The 16068-nt window shown below is 39.5% G+C and overlaps 1 protein-coding gene across 9 annotated transcripts in view; it reads left to right on the forward strand.

Annotated features, from left to right (window-relative positions):
* LOC127426068 (serine/threonine-protein kinase WNK2-like) overlaps positions 1–13685 on the forward strand; it is a 46757-nt gene extending 33072 nt beyond the window's left edge. For 3 of the 9 annotated variants that reach the window (XM_051672545.1, XM_051672552.1, XM_051672548.1), the window contains 9 exons: positions 1034–1091; positions 1178–1245; positions 1536–2119; positions 2241–2491; positions 3809–4021; positions 4425–4523; positions 11030–11074; positions 11468–11628; positions 11793–13685. In XM_051672545.1, the coding sequence (XP_051528505.1) occupies positions 1034–1091; positions 1178–1245; positions 1536–2119; positions 2241–2491; positions 3809–4021; positions 4425–4523; positions 11030–11074; positions 11468–11628; positions 11793–12086 (1773 nt within the window). In that variant the 3' untranslated portion in view covers positions 12087–13685. Of the gene's footprint in view, positions 1–1033; positions 1092–1177; positions 1246–1535; positions 2120–2240; positions 2492–3808; positions 4022–4375; positions 4524–11029; positions 11075–11467; positions 11629–11792 lie in introns of those variants that run through there. The other 6 variants (XM_051672546.1, XM_051672547.1, XM_051672550.1 and 3 more) reach the window with 6 other exon arrangements.
* Positions 13686–16068: the final 2383 nt, after the last annotated feature.

A 16068-nucleotide genomic window follows, 5' to 3' on the forward strand; every position in this document is an offset into this window, starting at 1 on the left:
TAAACCCTAACCCTTGATTAAAAAGCCTGTGTGATCACCTTTTGCAAGAATCTGTTCTGTTAAAATATTAAAAGATCTTACCATTTGGTAAAAGGCTGCTGAGGGCAGTAAATCAAATAAGAATTTGATTTTTTATTTCCAAATATTTCTTCCTCAAAAGTACTAAAATTATCATTAAGGAACCATTAAGGAAAGTCATTACGAAGACCCTATAGAGCTGTTCAGCCGTGAAGTCAACCCTTACAAAAAATCGAAACTAGCCGCAAACTTGCTGCAAATTAGCCGCTCTTCATTTTCATATGCAAATGAGCTTGTGATTCACTGCAAATGTTTGCTAGAAGTTTGCAGCTCTTCTTACCAGTAATGGTAAACCTCCGGCAAACCTTTGGCAACAATAGACAATTTGCCCCAAGTTTGCCGCAAAGCTCATTTGCATGTGAAAATTATCAGTGGCAAATTTGCAGTGAACACTCAATTTTTGTAAGGGAATTTGTAGGCGAACCCTGGAGTCTAATTTGCCATCGGTTCCCTCTGGATTTTCCTGTGGGATTTATAATGGAGTTTTTGAATTCATGAGTAAAATAAGGTCTGTGGTAAACATTACTTGATGATACATGGACGTTTTGTTCTACAACATAAATTACACAGTCATACCTCAAACGTGAATTTTGAAGCTGTATTGAATTTAAAATGCACGGCGGCTTCAAAATGAACTTTTGAGGTATGACTGTGTGTAATTTATATTAAAGAACAGAACGTCCACGTTTCGTCAAGTAATGTTCGCCACAGACCTTATTTTACTCATAAGTTCAAAAACCTCATTATAAAAACCCATAGGAAAACCCAGAGGGAACCCATGGTGAATTCTCTTCCGGGTTTTTGGACTTCAAGCTGAACAGCTCTATTAAAGACCATTACACCAAAATTCTGTGCACCAAGTGAAAGAAATGCAGTTACGAAAATGTCATGTTTGATGGATCACAACCAAAAAACTTTTTGATTAACAGTCAATATTTTTGTGTGCCTCTTTTAGCCTCAGATTCCAGAGCGTGTGGACAGTTTAAGTGCTCTCAGCGACTCTGCTGTTGGAGGTATGACAATATTTAATATCTTATTTATAAAAATATAAAAAAAAAAATGTATTTCATCCTGGACTATAGCCTTTATTTCTCCACAGTTACTGTGTCAAGGAGACATGTGATGCCACACTCTACCTCATGCTCTGGTTCCAGAAGTCGATATAAGGTACATCCATAATGTACAGCATAGTTCTGTCTCCTGCAGGAAAAAACACAAAACAAATGTAATAATTATATACTTTTTACCTGTTTTCTGATCTTAATTTCTTGGTCAACACAAAGGTTGAATAAAGAATGACGTCAGATTTCTTTTCTGGGCACGTAACTTGTTTATTCTTTTAATGGTGTATATCAAGATTATTAGTAAAACAGTTATTGTGATATTCACTTACCTGTGTGTTCCCATCTTTGTGTTGTCTTATTTATTTATTTTCTTTATTTCATCTGATTAATTAGATGATGCCTGGCACCACTGACATCATGTTAGGTCAAGGGAGAAAACAGCGTAGCCTAAGCAGCACAGCATCGCCAGCGCACCCTGATGGTTATTTTGGGGAGAGTGCCATGTACGAAGAGCCACCAGCATCAGCCATCATTGTCGGCAGGTTTTCTGTGGTCAGTACAGAGGATGAGGTCACGCGCAGGAAGTACAGCAGTAGATACTCTGCCCCACCTGACTTTTATTTAGATGCCCCACCTCCCTTGGCCAAACGAGGCTCCCTGCCAAGGGCTCAGACCTCAGTGTCAGTGGATGTAACTGTTCAACCCCGCTTCATGTCTTCTGACTCTGGGGCCGAGAGCAGCCCTGCCAAAATGGCACCCACAACCCCGTCCCGCCATGTGCGATCTGAAAGGAGAGGAAGTGACCTCATGAAAAGGGCAGTGGCATTTCTGAGGCGCTCTGGACGCAGTAGTAGTGTGCAAAGCTCTGATTCGCCAAGCAGAAAGGGAGGGATGTATGGATCCTATGTCAGCAGTGACAATGACTCTGAAATGGAGGATTCAGACATAAAGAGGGAGCTTCAAACACTGAGAGAAAAGTGAGTTTAGCATGTCTGTGTTTGAGACAGACAAATAAACAAATAAAAAGTAATGAGGGAAACATTATGAAAACAGAACATAAGAATTAGGTAATCACCATATTTGTCTTCTTGTGTACAGGCATATGAAGGAGATTACAGAATTGGAGGCCCATCACCGAGAAGAGATTGAGCATCTCTACATCAGATTAGGAAAACCACCTCCTCCTGGTCTTTATGTCTCATCCACAGCACCCCCTGCTGGACGTAAGCGTAGGACCAGCAGGCACAAACTGAAAGCTGGCAAACTGCTCAGTCCTCTGGTACAACAACTGAGAAACGTCGCTTCTAAGACTTGTGACAGCAGCAAAACGAATGATTTAATAAAATCAGGTAAGAATTATTTTGGTTTTGAATTCTAATTACTACAGAATCCTTAGAAAGCCATACATATCAATAACATTAAAGGTGCACTCAGTAACTTTTTGCTCGTGTCGTCTTGGACTTACGGTGACACCTAGTGGTGTGGATGCAGCATCATTCAAAATAGTTTTCAGTTACAGATGCCATTGTAGAAATTCACTATTCACAATCAGCCATGATTAATTTAATCCTAGAGTGAAAGTGTCCAATAATAGGGCAGTTACTGAGATTAAGCAAGTAGTATTCGTCTGGTCATGTGATTCTAAAATGGCAGCCCCCATGAGGGCGCTCCTGCCCCATGTAGAATAAAACAGCTTTTAAAAGGTTACTGATATGACTAGAGTCTTCATCTCATGTGAGTGGTCATGATTTTATACATATATTTCAAAATAACAATTAATTTCTGTAGGAGTAAAACTTTTATAATGGGGAAAAAATTACTGAGTGCTCATTTTACTGTATAACACTCTCCAGGGAGCAATCCGGAGCTCCTCAATCCGGAGCTTTGTTTATTAAAAAAATGATAAAGGACTCACTTAAAGGGATAGTTCACCTAAAAATGAAAATTCTCTCATCATTTACTCACCCTCATGCCATCTCAAGCCAAGATTTTAAGAAGAATATCTCAGCTCTGTAGGTCCATAAAATGCAAGTGAATGGTGATCAGGCCTTTGAAGATCCAAAAAGGAGATAAAGTCAGTTTAAAAGTAATCCATAAGACTCATTCCAGTATTTTTAATGTTAGGACAGACCAAAATATAACTCCTTGTTCACTGTACATCTTGCCAGTGCAGTCTCTAGGCATGATCATGATTTCAAGCTTGATTACACTTCCCATTGCTTGACGCATGTGCAGAGCACTAGATGGTGCTATTGAAAATGTAATCAAGCTTGAAATTATGATTGCCAAGGAGACTGCTGCCAAGATATACAGTGAAAAAGGAGTTATATTTTGGTCTGTTCTCACTCAAAACCAACTGGATCACTTCAGAAGACATTAATTAAACCACTGGAGTCTGATGGATTATGTTTATGCTGACTTGATCTGCTTTTTGGAGCTTCAAAGACCTATTCACCATTCACTTGCATTGTATGGACCTGCAGAACTGAGATATTCTTCTAAAATTCTTTGTTTGTGTTCTGCAGAAGAAATAAAGTCATACACATCTAGGAGGGTCTGTAAATGATAAGATAATTTATTTATTTTTTATTTTTTTGGGTGAACTAACCCTTTAACATTTGGAATCTACCCAAGAGCATTATTACTGGTACTTTACTCATTTTCAGCTGAGTGTGCCCAGAGCTTGAATGGGTCTCCTGCCAAAGCTTCCAATGTATCTGATGGCAGGGCTTATTCTGAGACTGGGACTATGCCTTGTTCTGTGTCTGAGCCTGTTCAGACCCAACAGCCCTGCTCTATGAAGGGATCTTTATCGTCTGACAACATCTACTCTGGTCAACAGGGAGAAGGACCAGGGCCACGCAGCCAGCCAGCCCAAGGTGACTTTAATTCTTACATTTCCCAGCGTGCACTTTTAGACTGTAGGAAGTGAGTAGAATCAGTTGGCTGGCTTGTTAGTAGATATTGACTGATTAATTGATTTGAGATTTATTATCCTGCAAAAAAGATGAAATTGGCAATATAAATGTGTCATATATTAAAGAATGTAATGTGCTCAGGTATTTTGTTACCAGAATGCTGTAATATGAAATTAAATATGACATTATTGTAAAACATTTTTCACAATCACACATGTGTTTATGCTTTTACAAGTTGACTGTTACAGTTTATGAATCCATTGAAAATAATATCTTTTCTTTGTTTCCACCCTGGATATTGAATGCCTGGGGTAGTGGGATTAAGTGTCTTACTCTTCACCCACCTCTGTACTTCTGTCTGCAGGGTGGCCTCCTTCTCCCCAGGCGTCTGCACAGGTCACCTATAAATCCAGTAGCAAACCACGCGCTAGATTTCTCAGTGGGCCTGTTTCTCTGTCCATCTGTTTGTATCTCCTTTCCGCCATTCATCATGTCATAAGTCCAGAACCACTGCTATATTTCTTTGCACTCTCTTTTACCCTTTTATTAATCACATTACTTATCTTTCTCATTATCAATATCTATTTATCCGTTTTCTACTGTGCTTCTTTATTTCTTTTGTTCATTCCCTTGTTTTTATCTCTCTCTCTTTGTTGATCACTATTAAAATTAATCTAGATACTTTTTTGTTAAACAGACTAGCAGCTCCGAAATGAACAGCCGGTAAGAGCAAAATGCGGGTTAATTTTCTATTTGGCCTGGAATTTTCACAGTGGTGCTTTTTCCTTTCTATCAGTGTCTGTCAGCTAAAGGAAATATAACACGTTCCAGTTTTTTCCATAAAGATGGCTTTGTAGGCCTACAGTCACAGTAAGGTCGCAGGTGTTTAGACAAAAACGGCCCTGATGCTCATCGATAGCCTCACACCCTGTCTACACCGGACACGAGTGGCGCATTGCGTCAAAAGCAAATAGATCCGATTACAATCAATAAAGCTGTCTACACTGGAAGCATCAGTTGTGGCACAACAGTAAACGGATGTCCTGTTCCATTTTGTGTTGAACGCACTGGCACTGCTCCTGCCAACAAGAAAAAATAAACTGTTTAGAACGTTCGCTTCAATGCATCCAGTATAGACAGCCTCAAGCCGTTACGGCGCGTCGCGTTAAGAGACGCTCCAGGTGTTAGTGTCAGTTAGGAGTAAATCTAGAAGCAAGATGAAGGCATTGTTCAGGACCATTCATGCCATAGGGTAGAAGGGAAGACCACTCTCAGATTTCTAGTGGATGTGTGAGCAAGTTTTAATTACCCACTAACCACAAATTCTCGTAATGATTGCATTATATTACCAGAACCGAGTAATTTTCATGATGTTTGGTTCCATTAACGGTTCTTGAATGTGCAGCCTTCTGGCGATGCGGACAAAAAATCGGACTGTGTTATTCTCCATCTCATACTACACACATTCGTATAATGGACATTCTTGGATTCAATCCAAACGAAAACCATTTTTCAATGCTGCACACCACTCCTAATTGTACAGCGCAAGATATAGGGTATGTTCCAAAACCTAGTAAGCTTCCTACGGAGGTAGCGTTTTAAGACATCATAGGCGTGCTTCCGATGCAAAGGCTGTTCTAAAACGTAGGTATCTTAATTATGTTGCCTCATCAGATACCACATTTTGGACAAATTTTAAGGTAGCATCGGATGTATCCTTCCCTGGGTAGGCAATCCCAGAATGCACCGCGATGAGCTCGCCAGAAAAATAAATCCAAGATAGAAATTTGGATTATAAATATACTTCTAATACATTTAGTACTGATAAGTATTGATAAAAAAATTATTAATATTGTAGAAAACTGACTATTTTACCTAAAATGTGTGTGTACTATGTATATATACAGTGTGCTCATTAGAGTATCACGTTGTTCCTCTCGTCTCACCTCTATTGAAATCGGTTGCGAGTCGAGTCTCGCATGCGCTACGCGTGACAAGCGCTATTTGAATGTCTTTAAAGCATTCCAAATCACTCTCTTATGAGGCATAATTTCAGTTAGGATGCTGCCATAGACGAAAGGAAGGCGGCTCATTAAGTTTTGGAACAGACCAAAAAAACAAAAACGTGCGACCAGTGTGGTCCGATTCCCAAAACAATGAATCTTTTAAGCCAGTACTTTTGAATCTACAGCTCGAGAGATAATGCGTGACCAGGGTAATCCAATTCTTGAACAAATTCATCTTATGAGCCGGTTCTTTTTTTTTGGTTGTGATTAACATTTTTTATTGATTCATACATTTAAACAAAGAAAAGCAAAACATATATACACAGAATCAATATTTAACCCCCACTATTATCCCTCCCAATCCCCAAGCTCACCCTGACCCTCAACAAACATTCCTGTGGTAACATATGGGTATATACATACAAGAAACAAAACAAAACATAAACAAAAAAATATAATAATCACACACATTAACAACTACACCCCTCTCTCCACTGCCCCACCCAGAGAGCCCTCCAAAAACACCAAATATTTACCCCATTATCCCCACAAATGAGTCCAAATTCCCCAGTCTTCTAGATGACCCTTCTTCGAAAGCCACCGCCCTCCCCATCTCCGAGCACAACTCCAACCGACTTCCATCCTCTTAAAACAATTTGTCTGGCGATCATGACACTGGTTAGGACCCAATTTTTAATGTGTTTATTCCCTATATTGATGACCGCCCCATCCCCTAAAATACAGAGTCTGGGGCAAAATGAAATTTGAGTGCCCAATATGTCACATATAATACTCTGAACATTCAACCAAAATTCTTGGATCTTAACACACCAAAAAAAAAAACATGGGTTGTGTCTCTATCTTCTGATTAGCATCGCCAGCAAGTGGGTGTGCCTTTAAGACCAAGCCTATACAATCTAGAGGGAGTCCAATAGAATCGATGTAAATCTTGAATTGCATAAGGCGCACCCTTGCATCTCTAGATGCAGACTTGACGTTTTTAGAATTCTAGTCCACACTCCCTCCTCCAATACCAAGTTTAAATCACTCTCCCATAATCTCTTGATAGAAGTTAAAGCTCCATCCCCCAGACTCTGAATTAGCAAGGAGTAATACACTGATGCCTCATGACCTTTTCCAAAAGCAGTAATCACCAATCCCAGAGTGTCTGCCGCTTTAGGGGGGTGTATGCTACTCCCAAAAATAGTACAGAGCAGGTGGCACAGCTGTAAATACCTAAAAAACTGAGATCTGGGAATCCCAAAATGTTCCACTCTCATATAGGTCACCAAGTGTAGTAACCCCCCTCACAATCCACTCTGACCATCAGAAAGGGGACTTATTAATACATAATTTTGGGTTAAGTATTCCCGAACCCGTACATTTCCGAAATCTTAAAAAAATAATCCTATTCTACCATATCAAATGCCTTTTCGGCGTCAAGGGAGATGGCACCTGATCTATATGTATATGAAATGTCATAACTTTACTTAATCGGTAAGCCAGAATTTTAGACAATATTTTAACGTCTAGCTGGATCAGGGAAATTGGACAGTAACTCTTACACTCGCTTGGATCTTTGTCCTTTTTAAGAATCAGACTGATGGTTGGCGGAAGCTTTCCATTCTTTAATGATTCTGTATAAACTTCTAGCAAAAGTGGAGCCAATTTTGTAGCATAAGATCTAAAATAATCAGCTGCAAAGCCATCTGGCCCCGGAGCCTTGCCTGTAGGCAAGGCCTTAATTACCTCGCCAAGCTCCTCCAATTTATCTCAGAATCAAGAGAATTTTTATGCTCAGCCATCAGTTTAGGAAGTTCTAATGGTTCCACAAAGTTTCTAATATCTTCATCAGTAGACGAAGATGTGGAACTATAGAGATCAAGATAGAATTCTTTAAAAGCATTATTAATATCAATGGCTGAGGTAAATATTTCACCACCAGCAGATTTCACTGAGGGAATGGTAGAAAAAGAACCTCTCTGCTTTATATATCTAACCAGAAGTTTTCCTGCCTTGTTCCCCGACTCAAAGTATGACTGTCTTGCTCTGAATAGCCAAAACTCAACCTTCCGTGACAAAATAGTATTATATCTGTATTTCAATCGGGTCAATTCTCTGAGGCCATCAGACGGCATTCTGCGCTTCAGCTCCATCTCTGCACTTTTAATATTCCCTTCCAACTCCACGAGTTCTCGTGCTTTCGATTTCTTGGTGAATGAGGCATACTGTATGATCCGGCCCCTAAGAACCGCTTTAAGTGCCTCCCAAGCCACGCCCACAGAGGACACTGAGGACCAGATGGTCTCCATATAAACATTGATTTCAGCCTTTAGCATTTGTTGAAATTCAGGATTTTACAAAAGGGATACATTAAAGCACCAACTATAAGATTTCTTTTTCTCCGTATGTGGCAACACCTCTAAACTCACCAAGGCGTGATCTGAGACTAAAATGTTTCCAATTGAGCAATCAACAACTGATGAAATGAGGGACATAGATATATTTATAAATCTATTCTAGAATAAATCTAATGGATAGATGAAAAAGAAACACTATATCAAATGAACAAATATTATTTCATATTTCTTACGCTTAAGAAAAGAAATAACCTTCCTTCTTTTTATAGGGTGCCCCAACCCATTCACATTCCATGTGGAGAGAGACAATCCACTCATATTAACATTTGACATTTTGACATATTAGAAAAAATAGATTGTGTGTCAAAAACAAAATTATAAAGACCACATTCCAAGATTAGTGCAACAATCAAACCCCAAGCTTCCCCCCAAATCAAACAAACTCAAACCATCCATCACTCTAAACTCAAACAGTCCATGCATGCCTACGAGAGCCCCCGTGACAACTTTGCCATCGGATTGCTCAAGTCTGGTGTTTCTATACAAATTTTGTGAGACAGAATTACACAACAAAAGATAATCTATAAAACAAACTCCAGTCAATAGGCGGAATAAACACTAAGAACGTGTAGATTCATCCACATAACTGTCCCGAAGATGTTTTCCTCAACAAAACAAACTCGAGCTGCTAGGTGGAACCAGCACAACAACAACAAAAAAAAGTTTCCTCGGACAGTCAAACGAATGTTCAGTGAGCCGGCCTATTCGGCTGCTACATGAGTGCAACAAATTACCTAATCACTCCAATGACTTGCAAGAAATACTCCACAAAACAAACTCCAGCCAATAGGAGGCATAAGCACAAAGAACGTGCAGATTCATCCACACAGCTGTCCCAAAAGGAGTGTTACTCCACAAAACAAACTCCAGCCGCTAGGTGGAACCAGCACAAAAAGAAACAAAAAAGGCACTTAGTTTCCTCGGACAGTCAAGTGGATGTTCAGTGAGTCGGTCCATTCGGCTGCAATGTGAGTACAAGATAACATGCTCAGTCCATTGACTTCATGAAGGACATCGCTTGCTGGGGACATTTACGGCCATCCTTAGAATCTGTTCTCAATTTGGCCAGGAACATCAGTGCAAAAGCGACCTTCCGTTGATGTAAGAGTTTCTTGCATTCCTTGAAAGTCTGGGAACAAGAAAATGCTGTGGTTCTTCCAAGAAAGCCTTCCTTTACACCTCATCTCACGTAAAACGAGATCTTTATCGGATGATCTCAGAAATTTGACCAGAATTGATCGGGGCCTGTCTCCCTCAGCGGATCGCTGAGCCGGAACCCTGTTAGCTTGCTTGATTTACAGCTTATGGCCTGTTATGTCAAGCAGACTTGGAAAGAGCCCGTCCAGGAATTTTTCTCCATATCCTGATCCTCTGCTTTCTCAGGAATTTCAACAATATGGACGTTATTCTGCCGACTACGGTTTTCCATATCTTCCAACTTTTCCCAGACATGCTCCAAATCCACCTTGGTCACCAGCAGATTAGCAGAAAATTCCCTCTCCGATGACTCCAGATAATCGCTTTCTCGACATCCCCTCTCTTGTAACTACCTCAGTGAACTTTGTCTCCATGGAAGTGATCGATCGAAGTATTACAGCAAGATCCTCCAAGTCAGCAATGACCTTTCGTCAGCATTGCCGAAATGTTCAACATTTCTTGCCGAAATTCCCTCATTTCTCCGACTAAATCGACTCCCTGGCTTGTGGTCTGCTGCTCAGGGTTGTCAGCTTGAGCACGTAAGTGTCTTTTAATGTCACCAGAGTCCAAGGATTTTGAATTCTTTGACATATTGTCATCCTAGAACAGTTATGGAACAGAGTGTATCGAATCTCACCGGTTTGTCATTAATAGTGCTAAAACTAGCAAAGTTCGCAGAGCTCGCTGTTCACACATCCGAACCTCGCAGGGCGTCATGTGACTCGAGCCGGTTCTTTTAAGTGATTCAACAAGACGTATGCATCAGTCGGAGCTGACTGAATGATTGTGACTGAATTAATTGACTTCGAAATAATCCAAGAACTGTTACTGCTTATGTGTACTTAAGGCTCATGAAAATCAGTTACTTACTGGTTGTTCATATGACAACATCTAGTTTAAAATACACATTTATTTTTGTTGTAATAATTTAATAATCTGAAAAAAAAAAATCAATTTAAACATGAGTACAGTATTGTTTATTTCACTCACATGTTTGTCAAATCCACATGGAATAATAATAAAAAAGAAATGGCCAGCAAGAAATCTTGGTGGTTGATACATTTTTTCATTTGTCAGCCACCTTGTCTGGTAGGCTAAAAAGTTCATTTCTGACCCTGCACACTGTGAATTTAACCTTGCATTTCACAATGTCACTCTTTCCACTTATTTTAATATTTTTATTTCATCTTACATCTAATGTTGCTTTTTACTGTCATTGTATTGCATTTCAAACTCTTAAATTGTTAGATGAAAATTTTACCTCTTGTTTGTGAGAAGAAAATTTACAGTGATTTGCTTCAAAAGACTAATTTAACTTTTTTTTTTTTTTTTTTTTACTTTTGTAGGGTCAACACTTAAACGGCTGTGTCTTGGAAAAGAACGTGGCAGCAGTAACTATTGTTATTTCTAAAGTTTCACTATTTATATTTTAAATATACAATTTGCATATTTTAAAAAATTTGACAATGCTGCTTCAACAATTAGCTGTAATGCTAAAAAAATGGAATCATCATATTATTAGAATCATCACAATAGCTTTGTTGTTGTAACATGGCATATGCACAGTTTTAGAGTACTGTAAATTCCAGATATTATGGATTGTATTTAGATGGTTACCAACTTTTCGCTACACGAAAGCGGACCACTTGAGCATTATGCCGCTACATTACGGGACAATAAGTTTCGTATTGGAGGGTGCGTCCCAGCTAATTCGGGACAATTGGCAACCCCAATTTAGACTAATTATGAGATGTTCATAAAACTAAAATGGACTTGTTTCGTAGGATCTGGAGCATCGTCAGGTGCTTCTCAGTCCCCAATGCCTCCTGGATCCACTCCTCCCCCTCACCAGCCAATTGGTCTCGCCCAAGCACAGACTAACAACAGCAACAATAAGACAGACGCTTTGCACCTTTATAAACTGGTGGATAACTGGGCAGAAGAGGTGAGGTCTCCTGCATGCTTATGCTCCTTTAGTCTAAGACCACAACAATTGAACATTATTACAAATCCTCCCTTACTAAGCCAATACAAAGTTGTTAAATTCTGATGAATTGGAGAATGTTAAATTACAAAGACATTATGTGATGCTAATGTCTGTGTTTTTAGGCTCCAGTGTCAACAGAAAGAATAAATGCTTCCCAGCTCCCTCTTTCTTGGCCACAGATAGATTACCATACTTCAACAGTCGCAACTGACACTTCACAAGTGCTCCAGTGCAGTTTCATGGTGCCTGGTGACCCTTTTGGAAACATGCTAGCTTCCCCACTCTTTGACATGGACCACTGGCCTTCAGTGACTGCCACTCTTAACCAAGGAGTCTTTGCTGTCCCTGCTGTGCATTCACCCCCTTGGACAGCACCTTCCTCCCCCATTGAACTCCCCAGAACTAGGACCATGTAGCTTTACCATCCTTATACCAATAGTTCTTACTATGTTGCCAAAAATTCTTATTCTTTAGTTTCTTTAGAGTGCTGTTAGGCCTATCAGTGTGCAGTTCTATCTGTTGCAATTACTAGCATGTAGTCATTTACAAGGCGTAAGTAGTAATCCAATATGAACATGTAAATATTCTTGCCAACAATGTAAGCATTTTCTGTGAATTAGTACTGTACTTTCAGTATTATTGTATATATTCATTCAGCCTGGCATAACAAAATTTTAGCATAGGCTATGTACAGAACGTATATTTTTCATCTAAATCTATTTTGCTTGCTTGTTTTTCTGCAGAATTAACTTCTTAAAACCTTGAGCTGTACACGTATGTAAATGCTATAAGTTAATATGCCCTTAAATTTGTGTAGATATGTATATGCACTGTTTATACATATGTAAATATACGCTCTGTCTCAGATGTGCATAAACTGGACACAAAAATGACTGAGATTAAGGTCAAGCTGTGGTTTGGGTTGAAAAGTATCCCTATTACAACAAAGGTGGGTGAAAAGACTTGTAGCTTGTAGAGATGATCGCGATCATGATGATCACTGTGAATGTTTCACCTCGGCCTTGATTGATCACTGATTTCACACAGCACTAGCCTAAAACACATTATCACATGCTACAAATGTAACATGCACAAACTGCACTGAGAAACAAGGGAGAACTTTAACAGACTGTACATTTTAGGTGAAAAGCCTGAAAGAGTGCCTTGAACAGCAACTGGGGACTGAACTGTGTACCAGCCAATGTAACGAGGGTAAAGGTGACTGCTATAAATGTTCTGTTAACAAGAATAATACGAACTAAATTCACATTTTCCCCACCTTCAGTTTGTGATTACATTTATAAAATCCATTCAAACACAACATATTGATGGTATAATTAGTTACGAGTGTCATTTTGTTTTGACGGCATGTGAAATAATAATTGGGAGGATATTTGGTAATTTTCAGAAGTCATTTTCTGCATAAGAAGAGGCTTTTTCTGCATCATCTAATATAGTACACAGAAATCCCAATGATCTAGGGATGGGTCAGTATGGTTGACTAGTTGTCCAAAAACCAACTAGACGACTAGTGTGTTTTTCTATTTTTATTTAATTTTTTATATATCTTTAATATTTTTAGAGGTGGTGCTAAAGGAGATGAATTTAGAGACCCAACTTTGCAAAGATTTTACCATGCTGACAATGCACTGTGATTTGTGCTAACAATTAAACCAAACACAATTGTTGTAGCAATAGCATGGGGCATATTGTGATGTGACAAAACTCTACACAGCAAACATGCAGTGTAATGTAGACTCGGTGAAACTATCAAAAAAACCTCTCCGAGAAGTTTCTAAATTCATCCTCTTTAAAGCACCGTAGCTACAGCCATCAAAGCACGACAAATTCGCAACCTTCAACAAAAAATCTCTAGACATTTATTGTCAGATTTCAAATGCATATTCTGACCTCCAGTGAGCATTGTGCCCATTATAATGCATAATCTGTAGGTCTCTATTTTTTTTTTAGGACTATGACAGTTTTGTGCAATAAAAAAATTATGAGCCTCTTTATGTGTTGAATGTCATTTACCCAATGGAAGGGCTGCTCTTAGCATCTGTATTGCTAAGAAATGTGTTTTTTCGGTGTCTGGTAAACATGACCCTAAACCAGTAATTACGCAGGGCTTCCTTAAGACTATTTGACTTGTGTGGCAGAACGACCCACCCCTCCCTCTCGTCATCGTTGCCCCGCCTCTTAGGGCTGTCCTTCAGCCAGGCTCACAACGGGAGTGGGCTTGAGAGCGAGAAGAGGTGCATTGTTAATATGCCTCGTTTCGACAGTCGTGGATGAAGCACACCTGATGTGAATAATGCTTCATCTTCGCTGTCTATAAAATGCAGAGCGCACCTCTTCTCAGGGAGCCGGCTTCAAATCTCCATGTGTGCAAACACTGGCATCCTCGCACGCCCAGGACCAGAGTTGGGAGGGTTCGGTTGAATAAGATGCACGCCGGACCTGCTCCTTGGACCCCCCTGTGCGAGTTAGATGTGTTGCAGGCTAGAGACCTGGCCGCTTCCCCTCACACCTGCCCTGGGCCTGGGAAGACTGGCTGTTAATGATGCCGCCACCCCACATGACACAGACCTAGGAGGGGAGCGTGTGCGGCCGTTGGACCCTGCTCAAGCCTGGGCCACTCCATGGACACACCCCCGACCTTCACTGAGCAACCGTTTTATCGCGAGGATGCCAGATCCCCTTTTGTTTTGGACACTTTCCCCCTTGGTTCTTTTCCCCATTTATGAACACTTTGTTTCTTATTTCCAATAAATGCCTCTCCGAGGCTTGACACCACACCCACTGTGTCTGTCTCTTGCTCACCCCACCACAACTTGTTATTCTGAAAATGTCATTTTGGACATCTCTATATTCACCTGGAGCAAAAAGTGGACTGAGTTATAGGTTTTCAAAATTGTAATGCTATCAAGTTGTTCTTTTGAATCTAGGAAACTTAATTTTACTATTAATCAAATGATTGGCTCTGACATTTACAGCCTCTTATTCATGCTTTCAGTTATCCCCCAAGATAGCACAACTCTATGTTTTAGAACCTACAGTAGCACTACTGTTTTTCCTTTTCACTCAGCAACTTTTTCTTTGTATCATCTTGGACTTACACTGGCACCAAGCAGCTTAGATACAGCATCATTTAAAGTCAATAGTTTTCAGTTTCAGATGCCATTGTAGAAATGTCAGCCATGATTACTTTAATCAGTGAGTGAAAGTGTCTGATAATAACAGGATGGTTACTGAGATTAAGCGAGTAGTATTCGGCTGGTCATGTGATTCTAACATGGCAGCCCCCATGTGCGGACCCTCTCAATGTAGAATAAAAGAGCTTTTATAAGGTTACTGATATAACTGGAGTCTTCATTTAATGTGAGTGGTCATGATTTCCTTCATATACTGCAAAATTACAATTCATGTCTTTAGGAGTTAAACTTTTTTTTAATGAGGAAAAAATTACTGAGTGCACCTTTAATACTCCTAATACTTGAGTTTCATAATGGGGCACCAATACCTTTGTATGATCTGACTGTGGGATAATCATGGGATAAACACACAGACTGGCACTCCTCTGTTATCTCATCTATAATGTGAAGTCTGCATTTTTTCTGGTCAAACTAATTACCAGTGGACATCAATTTGGGCTATTTGTTGTTATAACAAATTTAAAATGAATCAGAAATTAATATGTTGTGGTAGTGACACCGGACAAAATTTGCTTGTATACATTTACCTTACATGCACACATTCAACAAATTATACATTTATCGTTTTGAAATGATATTCAGCTGTCTTGTATGTTTAAAGAGGTAGACATCAGTAATGTCAGATGATGGCCTTAGACAATTAGCAGGTAATTGTTGTCAGTGTAAACGGTGCTATAATGTATGATAGTGACGTCATATGATTCTGACAGTATTTATAATGTCACCACTTTTACTTTAAACGATGCATTATGCATTGGTTTATATTATTAAAAATTATTTTGGGGTATCTTAGCTATGCAGCTGTTACCTAAAGGCTAACCAGAGATCCAGAAGGTACAATATAATGTACTAACAATATTTGATACAAAACATTATTAAACTATAGTAATATATAATAAGTAAATAAAACCATACTATTGTAACACTGACTCAGGCTGAGTGGGATCCATGTGCGGTTTATTAACACAAGTTCAGAGTACAAACAGGCGTGGGTAAAACCAACAGTATCAGAGACAGGGCAGTAACGTAGTCAAACAGGGAAAGGAAAGGGACAGGCAGCAAAACATAGATAGTCCAGGCAAACAGAGTAATAGGCAGGCAGCAGAGAATCGTTCAAGGTAAATCCAAAGCAGAGTCAAACACGGGTAGATCAACAGAGTAAGTGATAACGCTCAGAAATGTA

The sequence above is a fragment of the Myxocyprinus asiaticus genome, chromosome 35 (genome assembly GCF_019703515.2).
Source record: "Myxocyprinus asiaticus isolate MX2 ecotype Aquarium Trade chromosome 35, UBuf_Myxa_2, whole genome shotgun sequence".
NCBI lineage: Eukaryota > Metazoa > Chordata > Actinopteri > Cypriniformes > Catostomidae > Myxocyprinus > Myxocyprinus asiaticus.